General features: G+C 39.6%; 1 protein-coding gene across 3 annotated transcripts in view; it reads left to right on the top strand.

Annotated features, from left to right (window-relative positions):
* The first annotated feature begins 1,864 nt into the window (after positions 1–1,864).
* Positions 1,865–13,090, top strand: part of ZMAT3 (zinc finger matrin-type 3) — a 48,810-nt gene continuing 37,584 nt past the window's right edge. Inside the window, exons 1-2 of one of the 3 annotated variants that reach the window (XM_077161099.1) lie at positions 1,865–1,980; positions 5,500–5,826. In XM_077161099.1, coding sequence (XP_077017214.1) covers positions 5,557–5,826 — 270 coding nt within the window. In that variant the 5' untranslated portion in view covers positions 1,865–1,980; positions 5,500–5,556. Of the gene's footprint in view, positions 2,056–5,499; positions 5,827–13,090 lie in introns of all 3 variants that reach the window. The other 2 variants (XM_077161098.1, XM_077161100.1) reach the window with 2 other exon arrangements.

Here is a 13,090-nt window from a genome sequence, read left to right as displayed (position 1 = left end):
TTTGTGGCTGAAAGCCATTGAAATTTTGGGGTTAATTATTTCTACAACAAGATTAATACAATATTTGTGGCCTTATCTATCTATCTATCTATTTATTATCTATCTATTTACCTTTCAGCTTCTTAGGAGCTGAAACTATGAAGTCCAGCCATTGCAAATCAAAAGCCCTGATTTATGAGATTATTGCCACAGTCATGAGCTCCAAATGTCTATTCAGTATCTTAGAATTACCTTCTTCTTTCTCCCTGAGACAGGAAGGGAAATGCCCTAGCTGCCTGGGAAAAGTATAAATTCAGGGCTAGAATACAAGGAAATAAGTGTGTTTTTGTGGAGGAATGGTGGGTGAGGAAGTTCAGTTAATGTTTCAGCTTTTTATCCTGAAAAATAGAAAACTGTAAGAAACAATGAAATCAAAAATTTCAAAACTCCAAGACATGTATCCTTCCTGCATTTAAGGAGTTTATAGGGCAGATTAGGTATCTCTTTAAATTATAATGCAAGAGCCCTAGGATTAAGTGTGTTCTCAAAGGTGTGCAAAGAAAGTGCCACAGGAGCTCATGGAAGAGGCCTGCATGGACAGAGAAAGAGCATTTTAAGTTCAAGATGCAGATTGAGCTAAAGCAACCGAGGCAGAAGAGTGTTGTAGATGGGGTCCAGTGAGCAAATGTGACTCTCCTTGGTTCGGTGTTTAGGAGACTGGTGGGAGGTCAAGTTGGAAAGGTAGACCAGGGCCACGGGTTATGGTTCTAGCTAAAGACTGTGACTTGGTTAAGCCTCTACAGAAAAATAAAAGAGGTAGAGAGAGAATTTCAGCAGCATGCTTATTTTTAAAAAAATCTGTAGTCATTTAAGATTTTGATGTATAAAATCTGTACATAAACAGTTGGAAAAACAACTCAGAAAAATTCTGTGTTTTCTACATAGGTGTGATGGATTGCTCTCCCCAAAATGGCCTGGCTGCACTAGCTGTGTATGTATGTTTTGCTAAACAATTATTGTATTTATGAAGTCAATGCTGGAAAACAGCCATTAAGGCTTACTGTTGTGGGATGGAATGGTTTGCATTTCAGCCCAAGAAACAGCCTCAATTTCCTGCAGTAGTTTGCCCACAATTAGGGCACATCTTTCTATACTTAGTTCTCCTTGGCATTTTAATTAATGCTTAAAAAATAACCAGCAGATCTTCTTACCGGCGAATTCACAGACTAATGGAAGTGCCGAGCTGGAATTTCCTCAGTTCACTTCTCAGTGTCATCCCTAAAGATATTCAGATTGACCATGGGAGGATGTGACATTCTAATTTGAGCCAAGTCACTGCCTAGTCCATCCTGTCGTGCAGATGAGGCGCTGGGTGTCAGGAGAAACTCTTATCTCTAGCCCACTATAGTGTAGCGGACAGGGTAGGGGTGCATGTGTGTGTGTTGTGTGATGGCAAAACCACACTCTTCTTTCTCCATCCGGGGTTGGGTGGAGGTAGGTTTAGTTTAAAGGTTCTGTTGCAGCAGTTTCAAGGATCCTGGACACTTTGACAGCTCTATTCAGCCGCCTTAGTCGGCCATCAGCAAGCTGAGGAAGGAGGTGGAATGAAAAAGGTCTGGACCTCATAGACAGGACATGTAAGTTGCAAAAGCTCTGTGGGTCTTCTGGTATGGATCAACTTTCTAGGGCCTTGATGAACAGCCATTCGGAGTTGACGGCTGAGATTGGCTGGGGTGCATCCTCGTTTGACCCGGGCCTTTGTCCTCCTTACTCCCGGAGCCCCAGCGGGGCCCAGCCCCAGCGCCTCCAGCCCCAGCACTTGCTGGACCACCCGCCGCCGCTAAGCGGCCTGCTCCTCTCAGCGCATGCGCACTGGCGACGCCGATCCGGCGCGCCGAGTCTCCTCCTCCGCCGCCTCCCGGTTCCGCAGTCACTTCCTGCAGCTGTTTCCCCGGCGTCCGGGACCGCTGACTTCTGACAGTCAGCCTTCAGCAGCCGAAGGTCCGCCGGGGCTGGCTGGGAAAGTTGCGCCGAGGCGGGCTCGGAGCTCGGGGGCCCCGGCGTCCCCGCGTTCCGGTAGGTGCGGGGCGGGCGCGTGGGGCGCGGGGCGGCGGGGGCAGCCGTGGCAGCGGTGGTAGCGGTGGCGTGCGTGCATGCATGCCCAGAGGCCGGCCCCGCGCCGCCTTCTGCCCGCCCCCCACCTGCCCTCCGGGGCCGGCTGGCGCTGCCTTTCTGCCTGTGATTGTTACCAGCATTTCACGTGCGCCGCTCCGAGCCCTCGGGCGTGCACCTGCCTCGGCCCCCGCGCGGCCTCCTGCCGGGGAGGCAGGGGAGGGCGTCCTGTCGGGATTGCGGGGTGTGTGTGTGTGTGCGCGCGCGCGCGCACGCACACCTCAGGAATGTAAGGTTTACGTGGGCGAGGCTCAAGTCTATGCAGCCCCTATTCCAGCGTGTCAACAGTTCCTTAGGAACCATCATAGCTGAGCCTGGAAAACATCCCCTCATTCACCAAACACCCCCTCTCCCTCTTTTTTTCTTATAGATTCTTGGCGTGCTTTTCGATTCTTCCTTGTAGGACATACCTTGCCTCAGCTGAGTGTTTTTCTGGTTTTTCCCCTTCTCATCTCTTCTGGCCCTGTTCAGATGACCTCTGAGTAATGCTCACAGGCTTTCCCTCACTTCCAGAATACCCAGTTACAGACTCCTCTTCTTTGGTGATATGCCAGTAACCTGTTCCTTGATTCTGTTCTCTCTCCTCTGTAGGTTCTTCAAATAAGAAAGTGACAGTATGTGAATGCAGTATGTGAAGAGTAGGCCCTAGCCCAGTCATGGAACTAAGTGTGCTATGATAATTCATTTCCTTTCAACGGAGAACCTGATGATGCTCAGGTTTTTCTTTAGTGTCCCTCCAACTCTTGCCAAAGCAGGACATTAACCAGTATAAACCCTTCATTTAGGCCACTTAAAGCATCCAATTCAACGACTTTTAAGGTCTGATAATATTTATTTACATTAACTTTCAAGTTTCTGTCTTTTAATGCAGCAGTTGAACCCACATACTTTTCTATAATTCACTATTCATGAATTCTTCAAATCTTAGTTTTATTTATTTAGGATCCGTATTTTATGCTAATTTTGTTTGTAAGCAGAGTAATACCAGATAATCATTGCCATATCATTTTTGGGGGGAGTTGGCATTATAATTTTGCTTTTTATATCTGCCAGAAGAAATCATTTTTTAATATCTAGCTATTCTTTAAAAATTATAATGATAAAATGAGATAATAGGTATTTTTTAATTCATAGGATTTTATCACCTCTGGAAGGAGGCCTTTTGTACCTCTCTGCTTTGAGAAGGGCTTTTATTTTGATGGAAACCTGTATTTAACACTGGGGGAGATACAAGCTAGAATTTCCTCAAGTGGTAGTGAGCTTTCATGAAACAAGTCCAGACATGTCTAGGCAATTGATAGCATTTGGTTTTCTCTTTATGTTGCTGATTTCTTTTATCCAGATGTTTTGCTACTCTCCTCCACCTTTTCTTTTCTGAACTAGCGGCATGTTTGTGGCAGTTTGGCATTACTATGACCCTGTACAGATGGTATGTGTAGTCTTTTATGACATATTATAATTAAGTAGTTACACTTTTTAAAAAAGTGCTCTCTCCTTTATTTCCCTTTATTAAGATGTCCATTTCAGTCTTTTCGAATGTGTTTGCTTGCTTTAATAAGAAATAGTAAGATGGTAGACAACTTGACTTTTTAAATGTCCTAAATTAATTTTGCTTTTCTTTATATTCCCAGAGATAGGGGCAGCATACTTCTGCTTAAGAATCAACTAATGTTATTTTTAATGTAAATATTATGATCATTTTAAAGTATTAAATACCATGGCTAGTAATTTATGGCTTTATAAATAATGTAGCCCTTAACTACATTATTTTCCCATTGCACAGATTTCCTCTGCTGCCTGCCAACCCTGAATTTCATCTAAAAAGTTTATAACTTGATTGCAACTTTTAGGCTCTGTGTGTTTAAGAAATGTCGCAAAAGAGACAACTTTTTAAGATTTACTTGGTTCATTTTAATGACTCTATTATTGCTGTAAAGTGCACATATTTCCATTGTAGATGGAAAATTTCAGTTCGGTATTTCAGCAGCTTAAAAAAACGATATTCTACTGATGAAGAAAAGAGGTTTTATTATTGAGAGAGTGGAGGAAATAGTGAATTTTAAAATAAAGATTTCGATTTGGGTTGCTTAGAATCTTTGAAACTTTTAGTGTGACCTCTGATTTTTTTTGAGACACTCAGGGTTAGAAAATGCCATCTGGATGGGAGGCAGGCGGGTAAAGACTGAGAGCTAGTTGAACATATTGTGTCTTTTTTCTGAGGGGAAATAAAATAGAGACTACCCATTATTTGATAAGAAGGGGGAAAGAAATAACCTAAAGCCTGAGGAACTGCAGTTGTACTGGGCTGCTGGTAGTGGGATCCAGTACTGCACTGAACATTGACTTGAGACCTTATTTTGTGCAGGCAATATATCTCTAGGGAAAGAGAAAACATTTTGATTTTACAGGGGCTCATGAATATAGTCTAAGCCTGTATGAAGCCTACAGGGAGCATGCAGGCAGACTGTGTGGGGACTGTTGTGACCTGGAAAAGGCAGTCCTGGCCTCAGGGACAGCTCTTCTCAGCTCTAGCTAATTGTCACCATGGGCCGGGTGTTATGAGACCATCCCTTTATCAAGATGAGCCAGGAATCACTTGGTTTCTTTTTAATGTTGACATCTAATTCAATTTAAAAAATGAAAGCAAAACGAAACACAGGGCATGGCTGTGACTGTGCCTCGAGACCGCCTGCTTGTGAGCTCTTTGCTGTACAGAATCATTGGGTCAACTACTTAAATATCACTGGTTGATTTGAAGGGATACTTCTTAATTTCTGTCTGCATTGTAACTTTGGGTTAGTTATTCCTAGAGTTCTTTGATATTTTAGCTAGCTTTAGAAGTGCTTTAAGGATTCCGGGTGTAACACTCTTTATTTCACTCTTTTTTTGACATACTTTGGATAGAAGGACAAGTTTGGATGGAAAGGAAACATTTGCTAAGGGACTTAGCTGATGCTTTTGTCTGTGCAAAAGTATGACAAGAGTTGAAGTGGAAGCATGCCTGAGGTAAGGGGTCTGGTTTAGGTGCCCTTTGGTGTCCATGTGACTTTTAGGTTTAATTAGCCATGGATGCATTACTATTAATGTTCGTGGGCCAGGGGGATAGCAGTTGGAACTGTGCCAAGCAAAATAAAGCCACATCTATACAGCCATTCTCATTAGAAGGGTATTTTGTGTCAATGTAGGTTGACACGCAGGTGAGGTCTGTGAGATGAGGCGAAAGGGAAGAAGTTCCAGAGATGTGTTTGGAGAAGTACAGGAAAGGGTCAGCTGGTGTGGTAATTTACTTGTAGTGCTGTGTCTGACGTTACATTTTTAAGTGTTTTTTTTTTTTTTCTGTTGATTCAGATCTGAAGACCAGACTTCTCACTCTCCACTGCATTATGCCCAAAGGTTTCCTATCCAATGATCCTCTTGCAACACGCCAGGATTCTACCACCTAAGCGGCCCTCGTCCTCTCCTCCCATGTCAGTGGCCACCAGGTCTACAGGAGCCTTGCAGCTTCCGCCACAGAAGTCTTTTGGGCCAGAGGCTTCCTTGCCTCTGGCAGGGGAAGAAGAGTTACCTAAGGGAGGGGAGCAGAACTCTGCCTTGGAGGAGCTATGTAAACCCCTGTACTGCAAGCTCTGCAATGTCACCTTGAACTCAGCACAGCAAGCCCAGGCTCATTATCAGGTAAGGGAGGACAAGAAAAGCAGGCGTTTAGAGGGGAACACAGTTTTGGGTGCTTCGCATTTAGGAATTCTTTCTCTAGAGAGTATGCCTGCTATAATCAAGATGGCTTGGTGAATACCTAAGTATTCGTTTGTTTGATTAAAAGCATAATGTTTCTACTTTATATGAAAACACTGTTTTTTTCATAGAATAAAGTCACAAAGAAGAACCTCCTGCACTTAGCTGTGTGGCATTTGATAGCTTATGATTCTTTGTAGGCAAATAAGAGTCATAGGAAGTGTTCAAACCTGTGGTCCTAAGGAGAACATTTATTTGAAACATGTACAAAGCTCAATTCAGTGTCAGAATTGTTTAGAAGAATTAGCTTTACAGATGTCTCTTCCAGCTAATACAGTGTATTGGTTTGCAGTGCTCTCTGTGTATCAATCTTATGTTTTTCCCTTTTTGACCTCTAACTCTTCTGTGTATCATCACTGCTAAGGAAAACATAGGCCTTTTTCTTTAGTGAGACAAAAAGAACATTGGAGTATTGACCCCTATCCCTCATTTATAATAAGTGAACTCTGAATTATTTTAGCCCATCAGTGTGAACTGGTACTTATTTTTAAGCTATAAAGCTATCACCTCCATGTACAATGGCCAATGGAAAGGGCAACTTCAAAGAATATTATTAACTAAAATTAAAAATAAAAATTGGCCAAAAAAAGAGAAAGCATGGTATTTATTTTTAATTTTTGTTTTAAATTGTTACCTGTATAAATTACATAATTTCTTTCCCCTTTTTTTGGAGAAAAGGGACCTAAGAAATAAGTGAGGTCAAACCCCTCTGAGTGAAGGGTTGTCTTGTGGGCATCAGTGCTCGGACTAGTTATGCTTTTCATGAATATCTCCAGCACGGAAGCAGTGTGCTAGAAAGCTCGCTGTTACAAAGTTATCTTTTCTCTTCTGCCACTATAATTTTCTCTGACATAAATAGTTTTTATTTTCTCTGGGGGTAAGTTTTTTTTTTTATTCTAATCTCAAGGACTGATAATTGTGCTACCTTGTGATTGTACATTAGAAGTATTCTGATGGTGAAATGTTTTCTCTGGGATTTAGGGGGAGACATAAAATATTGCTTCTCTAACGTTCCCTTTGGTTTGGTTTTGACCTCAAGTGCAAAAAAATTTGAGTTAATTATATCCCTCGCATCTTGGCACATATTATCACTGGTTAATCAAGGCTTCCTTCTGGTTGTATTTTGCAGTTCTCCCTTTTTACCTTCCCTACTCTCTTCATACCATGTGCCTCCTCCCCTCCCCGCCAGTGTGATAACAGAGTCTTCCTTTCCCTGTCTTACCCATTCAAGCAGAACCTGTTAGCATGGTCCTTCTCAAACCCAAGTGTCTGTGTTAGCTTCCTTCTTCATTTTATTCTTATGCAGCATTCAGTTTTATAGCCCAGGATTTAGTCCTCGTGCACCACCTTGGAGAGTCAAGCCTGGGTTCTAAAATTTTGAGTTTTAGTTGTTTAAAGCCCTTGAAATAATCATAACCTTGGGAGCAAACCTGCTTTTGGGCCGTATGCATATATCCTTTAAAGAAGAGTTGTCTACTTTTATAAGGGAAAACTTGGGTAATGTGTGATTGTAATGTGTATGTGCATGGATTGTTCATAGACCTTGTGCCCTTTTTTCTCCCATCTTTGTGACTCTGTAGACAGTGATGGATGCTTCTGGTTATGCATAGAGATAATTGAATTTGATGCAAAGTCACTGACTGATAAGGTGAACTAGAAAAGAAAAAGAATGAGTATTTAGTTGTTTTTCTTATATTGTACATATTTTTGTGTTTGCTCTTAACTTAGTTAAGATTATTAATTATACTTAATTCTGGTTTCCTCAGTGACAGAATAAGTTAATTATGAAATATGAGAAGTGAGAAGTAAAAGTTTGGTAACTTCCTCAATAATCAGATTTTTAAAGTAGAGAAGTTAGAGAAGGGAAGCCTATTCCATTCCCATTAGTAGAAATTCTAACTAAGTGACCAATTTAAGCAACCTCCAAACAGGGCAAAGAGAGGGGAAAGAAGACTCAAATGGGTATTAAGACAATTAAAAATTTGGGTGTAACAAGACATGTTTCTAAGAGTTTGGAAGCAAAGATATGAATGAAACCAATGAGGTGACTCTTAAGGGAAACATTTCTTGCAGAGAACCATAAGACAGAGCAAGCTAATGTAGAAAAACACAGAGCAATTTCATTGGGGCCCTGGAAGAAAGCTCATTTGGGCAGTGAAATCTGAATTTCAACAAGATAGAAGTGGTGAGATGAGCGATGAGGATCAAGAGGGGTTCAGAATAATAAATAGTCAGAGCATGACTAACAACCTGGAGGTAGGTGAACCCAGAAAGAAGGGAAGCTTAAACACCTCAGCCTGAAAGCTGGGTCAGAGGCTATCCAGAGACTTCCAAATGAGCAAGGCAGCTGAAAGGCCTCTAGAGGCTATACTAGGCTCAGGCCAGCCAGTAAAGGCCTCCTGCGAGGAAAGGCAAATGGCAGTGCAGCGGCCTATGAAAACCTAGTGGTTTAGGATTAAATGAAATGAGGGATGTTACTTTCATTTTTTTCAACTCTGAAAACCTGCTTTGTAATTTTTAATACAGAATGATACGAAGACTGTAAATTCATTATTTAAGTATGTGTGAAATAAAAGCGGTCCAGTTGCTGGTAGTCTGTTTATGAGTTATAAACACATTTGTGTGACGTGATAAATTACTTGTGATAACACCACCCAAAACTTGTTAGTCAATTGATGCCATTGTTGAAATTAGAAAGTTTCTCATTGCCGAGGATATTATAAATAGTTGTCATCTTAGTTTGAGCAGGGTTGCACTGGCGTCTGTATTATGTTCCAGTAATTCGCGACACCTGAATGGAAACTGCTAAGTAAATTCCTTTACACTCACTACCGTCATTCCTTGACCTTCTCTTTGTTCCCGAACTGGAACTCTTAGAAATGATCCATGTATGTCTTTAGATGGCACAGATTTAGTGTTTTTTCCAGGATTTTTAAAACTGTTCAGTCTGCCTCAAAATACTATTAGCTGTTTTATTTTTCATAAAGTTATCTCTTTTCACAGTCTCAAAATTATGGCTTTGGTTCTACCTTCATTTAAAATAAAATCTTGGAAGAAAAAAAACATGTCTTCATTTTATTAGAATCTGTTTGCAGGCTGAACTTACTTAGAGCAAGCCTGACATGGAATAACATAACTTTCATCAGTATAAATGCCTAGAGGAAGAATCACATTTTTAAAAAAAAATTCACATCGCATATAATCCGTCTGAAGTATACAATCAATGTCTTTTTACTATATTCACAGAGTTGTCCATTCATCATGACAAGAAATTCTAGAGTATTTTTGCCCTGAAGAGGGTTCACTGTGTTATACAATCCCATGTCTCATCCTCTGGCTTTCCTTCCAGTGACATCCGTGATCCTAACCTTTCCCTGTCCCCCACAGGCAGCATTCACTATAACATGTTCCCATCAACTCCCTGCATTTCCAAACATTTACAATCAGCCTTATTACATATTCTGCACAAATTAAGTATAAGCTCCTTATTCTCTGCCCATGCCCATTTTCAATCTTCTGGTGACCTGTGTTCTAGATATTAATACCATGAGTTTGCTCACTAATATCCTCATATCAGTGAGGATATAAAACATTTAACCTTTTGTGTCTGGCTTATTTCACTCCATGAAGCCATATGCATCATGACTTCATTTCTTCTTACAGTTCCATACTATTCCATCTTATGTATATACCACATTTTATTTATCCATTCATTGCTTGATGGACACCTGTGTTGTTTCCATCTTTTGGCAATTGTGAATAATGCCGCTATTCACATTGGTGTGCAAATGTCTCTTCACATCTCTGCTTTCAATTCTTCTGAGTATACACCGAGGAGCAGGATTGCCGGATCATAAGGCAATACTTAGCTTCCTGAGGAACCGCCAAACTGCATTCCAGAGTGGCTGTATATGCACTATAAGTGTTTCTATTTCTCCATGTCCTAGTGCTTGGAGATTTTGGTTTGTTAATAGTGGCCATTCTAGTAGGTATGAAGTGATATCGTGTAGTTTTGTTTTTGTTTTGCACTTCACTAATAACTACTGATATTGATCACATTTTCATATGCTTTTTAGCCATTTGTGTATCTTGTTTGGAAACATGTCTATTCATGTCTTGTACTCATTTTTAAATTGAGTTGTTTGTCTTTTTATTGTTCAGTTAAAGGATCTCTTTATATATCCTGGAAAGTAAACCCTAATTGGATATGTGGTTTCTAAATATTTTCTCCCAGTGAGTAGGCTGCCTTTTCACCCTCTTAACAAACTCTTCTGAAGCACAAAATATTCACTTTTGAGGAGGTTGAGCTTATCTTTTTTTTTCTTTCATTGCTTGTGCTTTGGGTGTAAGATCTAAGAAATTACCTCCTACCAGAAGATCTTGAAGATGCTTTCCTATATTTTCTTCTAAGAGTTTTATGGTTTTGGCTTTTATGTTTAGGTCTTTGATCCATTTTCAGTTAATTTTTGTATAAAGTGTAAGATTAGGTCCTCTTTCATTCTTTTGGATGTGAATATCTAGTTCTTCCATTTGTTGAAGAGACTGTTCTGTCCCAGGTGGGTGGTCGGCCCTGGCAGCCTTGTCAAAACTCAAGTGACCATAGATATGAGGGTCTGCTTCTGAACCCTTAATTTGATTGCATTGGTCAATATGTCTATATGCCTCTATCATGCTGTTTTTAGCACTGTAGCTTTGCAGTGTACTTTACAGTCAGGAAGTGAGATTCCTCCAATTTTTAGCTCCATTATTCTTTTTAGGATGTTTCTGGCTGTTTCGGGCCTTTTACGTTTCCAAATAAAATTGGTAATTGACTTTTCCAAATCTGCAAAGTAGGCTGTTGGAATTTTGATTATGATTGCATTGAATCTGCAGATCGATTTGGGTAGAACTGACATCTTAACAATATTTAGTCTTCCAATCCATGAACACACATTGTCTGTCCACTTATTTAGGTCTTCTTGGATTTCTTTTAGTCAAATGCTTTGTAGTTTTCTGAATACAGGCCCTTTACAACCTTGGTTAAATTGATTCCTGGGTATTTGATTCTTTTAGTTGCTGCTGTAAATTGCATTTTTCCCCCTGATTTCCTCCTCAGATTTATCATTACTTATGTATAGAAACACTGTTGATTTTTGCATGTTAATCTTGTATCCTACCACTTCACTGAACTCATTTATTAGGTCTAGTAGCTTTGGTGGAAATTTTTTGTACTTTCTAGGTATAGTATCAGAGCTGCAAAAAATGAAAGTTTTACTTCTTCCTTTCCAATTTGATGTCTTTTATTCCTTTTTCTTGCCTAATTGTTCTAGCTAGAACCTTTAGTGCAATGTTGGATAATAGTGGTGACATTGGGCATTCTTGTCTTGTTTCCAGCCTCAGTGGGAAAGCTTTCAATCTTTCACCATTGAGGATGCTGTGGGTTTTTCATATATACCTTTTATCATGTTGAGAAAGTTCCTTATTTTCCTATCTTTTGAAGTTTTATTTTTTTTTTCCAAGAAAGGTTGACTGGATTTGGTCAAATGCCTTTTCTGCCTTGATCCAGATGATCCTGTGGTTCTTTTCCTTCAGTGTGTTAATGTGGTACATTTCATTAATTGATTTTCTTGTGTTGAACCAGCTTTGCATATCTGGGATGAAACCCACTTGATCATGGTGTATAATTCTTTTAATGTGTAGTTGGATTCAATTTACGGGTATTTAGTTGAGGAATTTTACATCTCTATTCATTAGAAAGATTGGTCTTCCAGGTAATTTTCCTTTCTCATCGTATCTTTATCTGGTTTTGGAATTAGGGTAGTGTTGACTTCATAGAACGAACTAGGTAGTGTTCCTTCCTCTTCAGTTCTCTGGAAGTGTTAGTGCAGGATTGATATGATTCTTCGTGAAAAGATTGGTAGAACTTACTGTGCAGCCATCTAGTCGTGGGCTTTTCTTTTGGGGCAGGTTTTTGATGACTTTGTCAAGCTACTTGTGATTGAGATCTTCTGTTTCTTCTGAAGTCAGTGTGGCTTGTTTGTGTGTTTCTAGAAATTGGCCTATTTCATCTAATTGTCTAGTTTGCGAAATACAGTTGCTTATAGTATCCTCTTACGATCTTTTTATTTCTGTGGTGTCAGTAGTAATGTCCTTCCACCCCCATTTCTGATTTTATTTATTTGCATTTTCTCTTTTTTTTTCCTTTGTCAGTCTAGCTAAGGCCTTTTCAATTTTGTTGATCTCTCAAAGAAACAACTTTTGGTTTTGTTAATTATCTCTGTTGTTTTTTGGTTCTCCATTTTATTTATTTTTGCTGTAGTTGTTTCTTTCTTTCTGCTAGTTTGGAGATGAGCTTGCTGATATTTTTCTAGTTGCTTCAGGTGTGTGGTTAGGCTTTGATTTTAATTCTTTCTTCCTTTTTAATGTGGTCATTTAGGGCTATAAATTTTCCTCTCAACACTGCCTTCACTGCATCCCATATGTTTTATGTTGTGTTACCTTTTCATTTGTTTCAAGATGTTTACTAATTTCTCTTGCAGTTTATTCTTTGGTTAAGAGTGTGTTGTTTAACTTTCATAAATTTGTGCGTTTTCAGTCCTTTGCCTGTTGTTGACTTCCAGCTTCATTCCATTATGATCAGAAAAAGTGTTTTCTATAATTTAAGTCTTTTAAAAGTTATTGAGACCTGTTTTGTTACCCAACATGTGGTCTATCCTGGAGAATGATTCTTGGACACTTGAGAAGAACGTATATCCTGCTGTCTCAGGGTACATTGTTTTGTATAGGTCTAGTTCATTTAACAGATTATTCAAGTTTCTCTGTTTCCTTGTTCGTCATATGTCTAGATGTTTTATCTCTTGATGAGTGTATAGAAGTCTCCAGATATTACTGTAGATATGTCTGTTTCTCCTTTCATATTTGCAAGTATTTGCATCATGTATTTTAAGGCATCCTGGTGCATACATATTTATGACTGCTCTTTCTTCTTGGGGGATTGCCTTTCTATTAATATATAGTATCTTTCTTTGTCTCTTATAACAACTTTGCATTTAAAGTCTATTTTGTCTGACATTAGTGTAGCTAATTTGGCTTTTTTTTTTTTAATGCTTTTTGCATGGAATATCTTTTTTCTAGCCTTTTACTTTCAACCTTTTGTGTCCTTGGGTAT

This window comes from Tamandua tetradactyla, chromosome 5, assembly GCF_023851605.1.
Source record: "Tamandua tetradactyla isolate mTamTet1 chromosome 5, mTamTet1.pri, whole genome shotgun sequence".
In the NCBI taxonomy this organism is placed as follows: Eukaryota; Metazoa; Chordata; class Mammalia; order Pilosa; family Myrmecophagidae; genus Tamandua; species Tamandua tetradactyla.
This window is presented reverse-complemented; position numbering and strand designations above follow the sequence as displayed.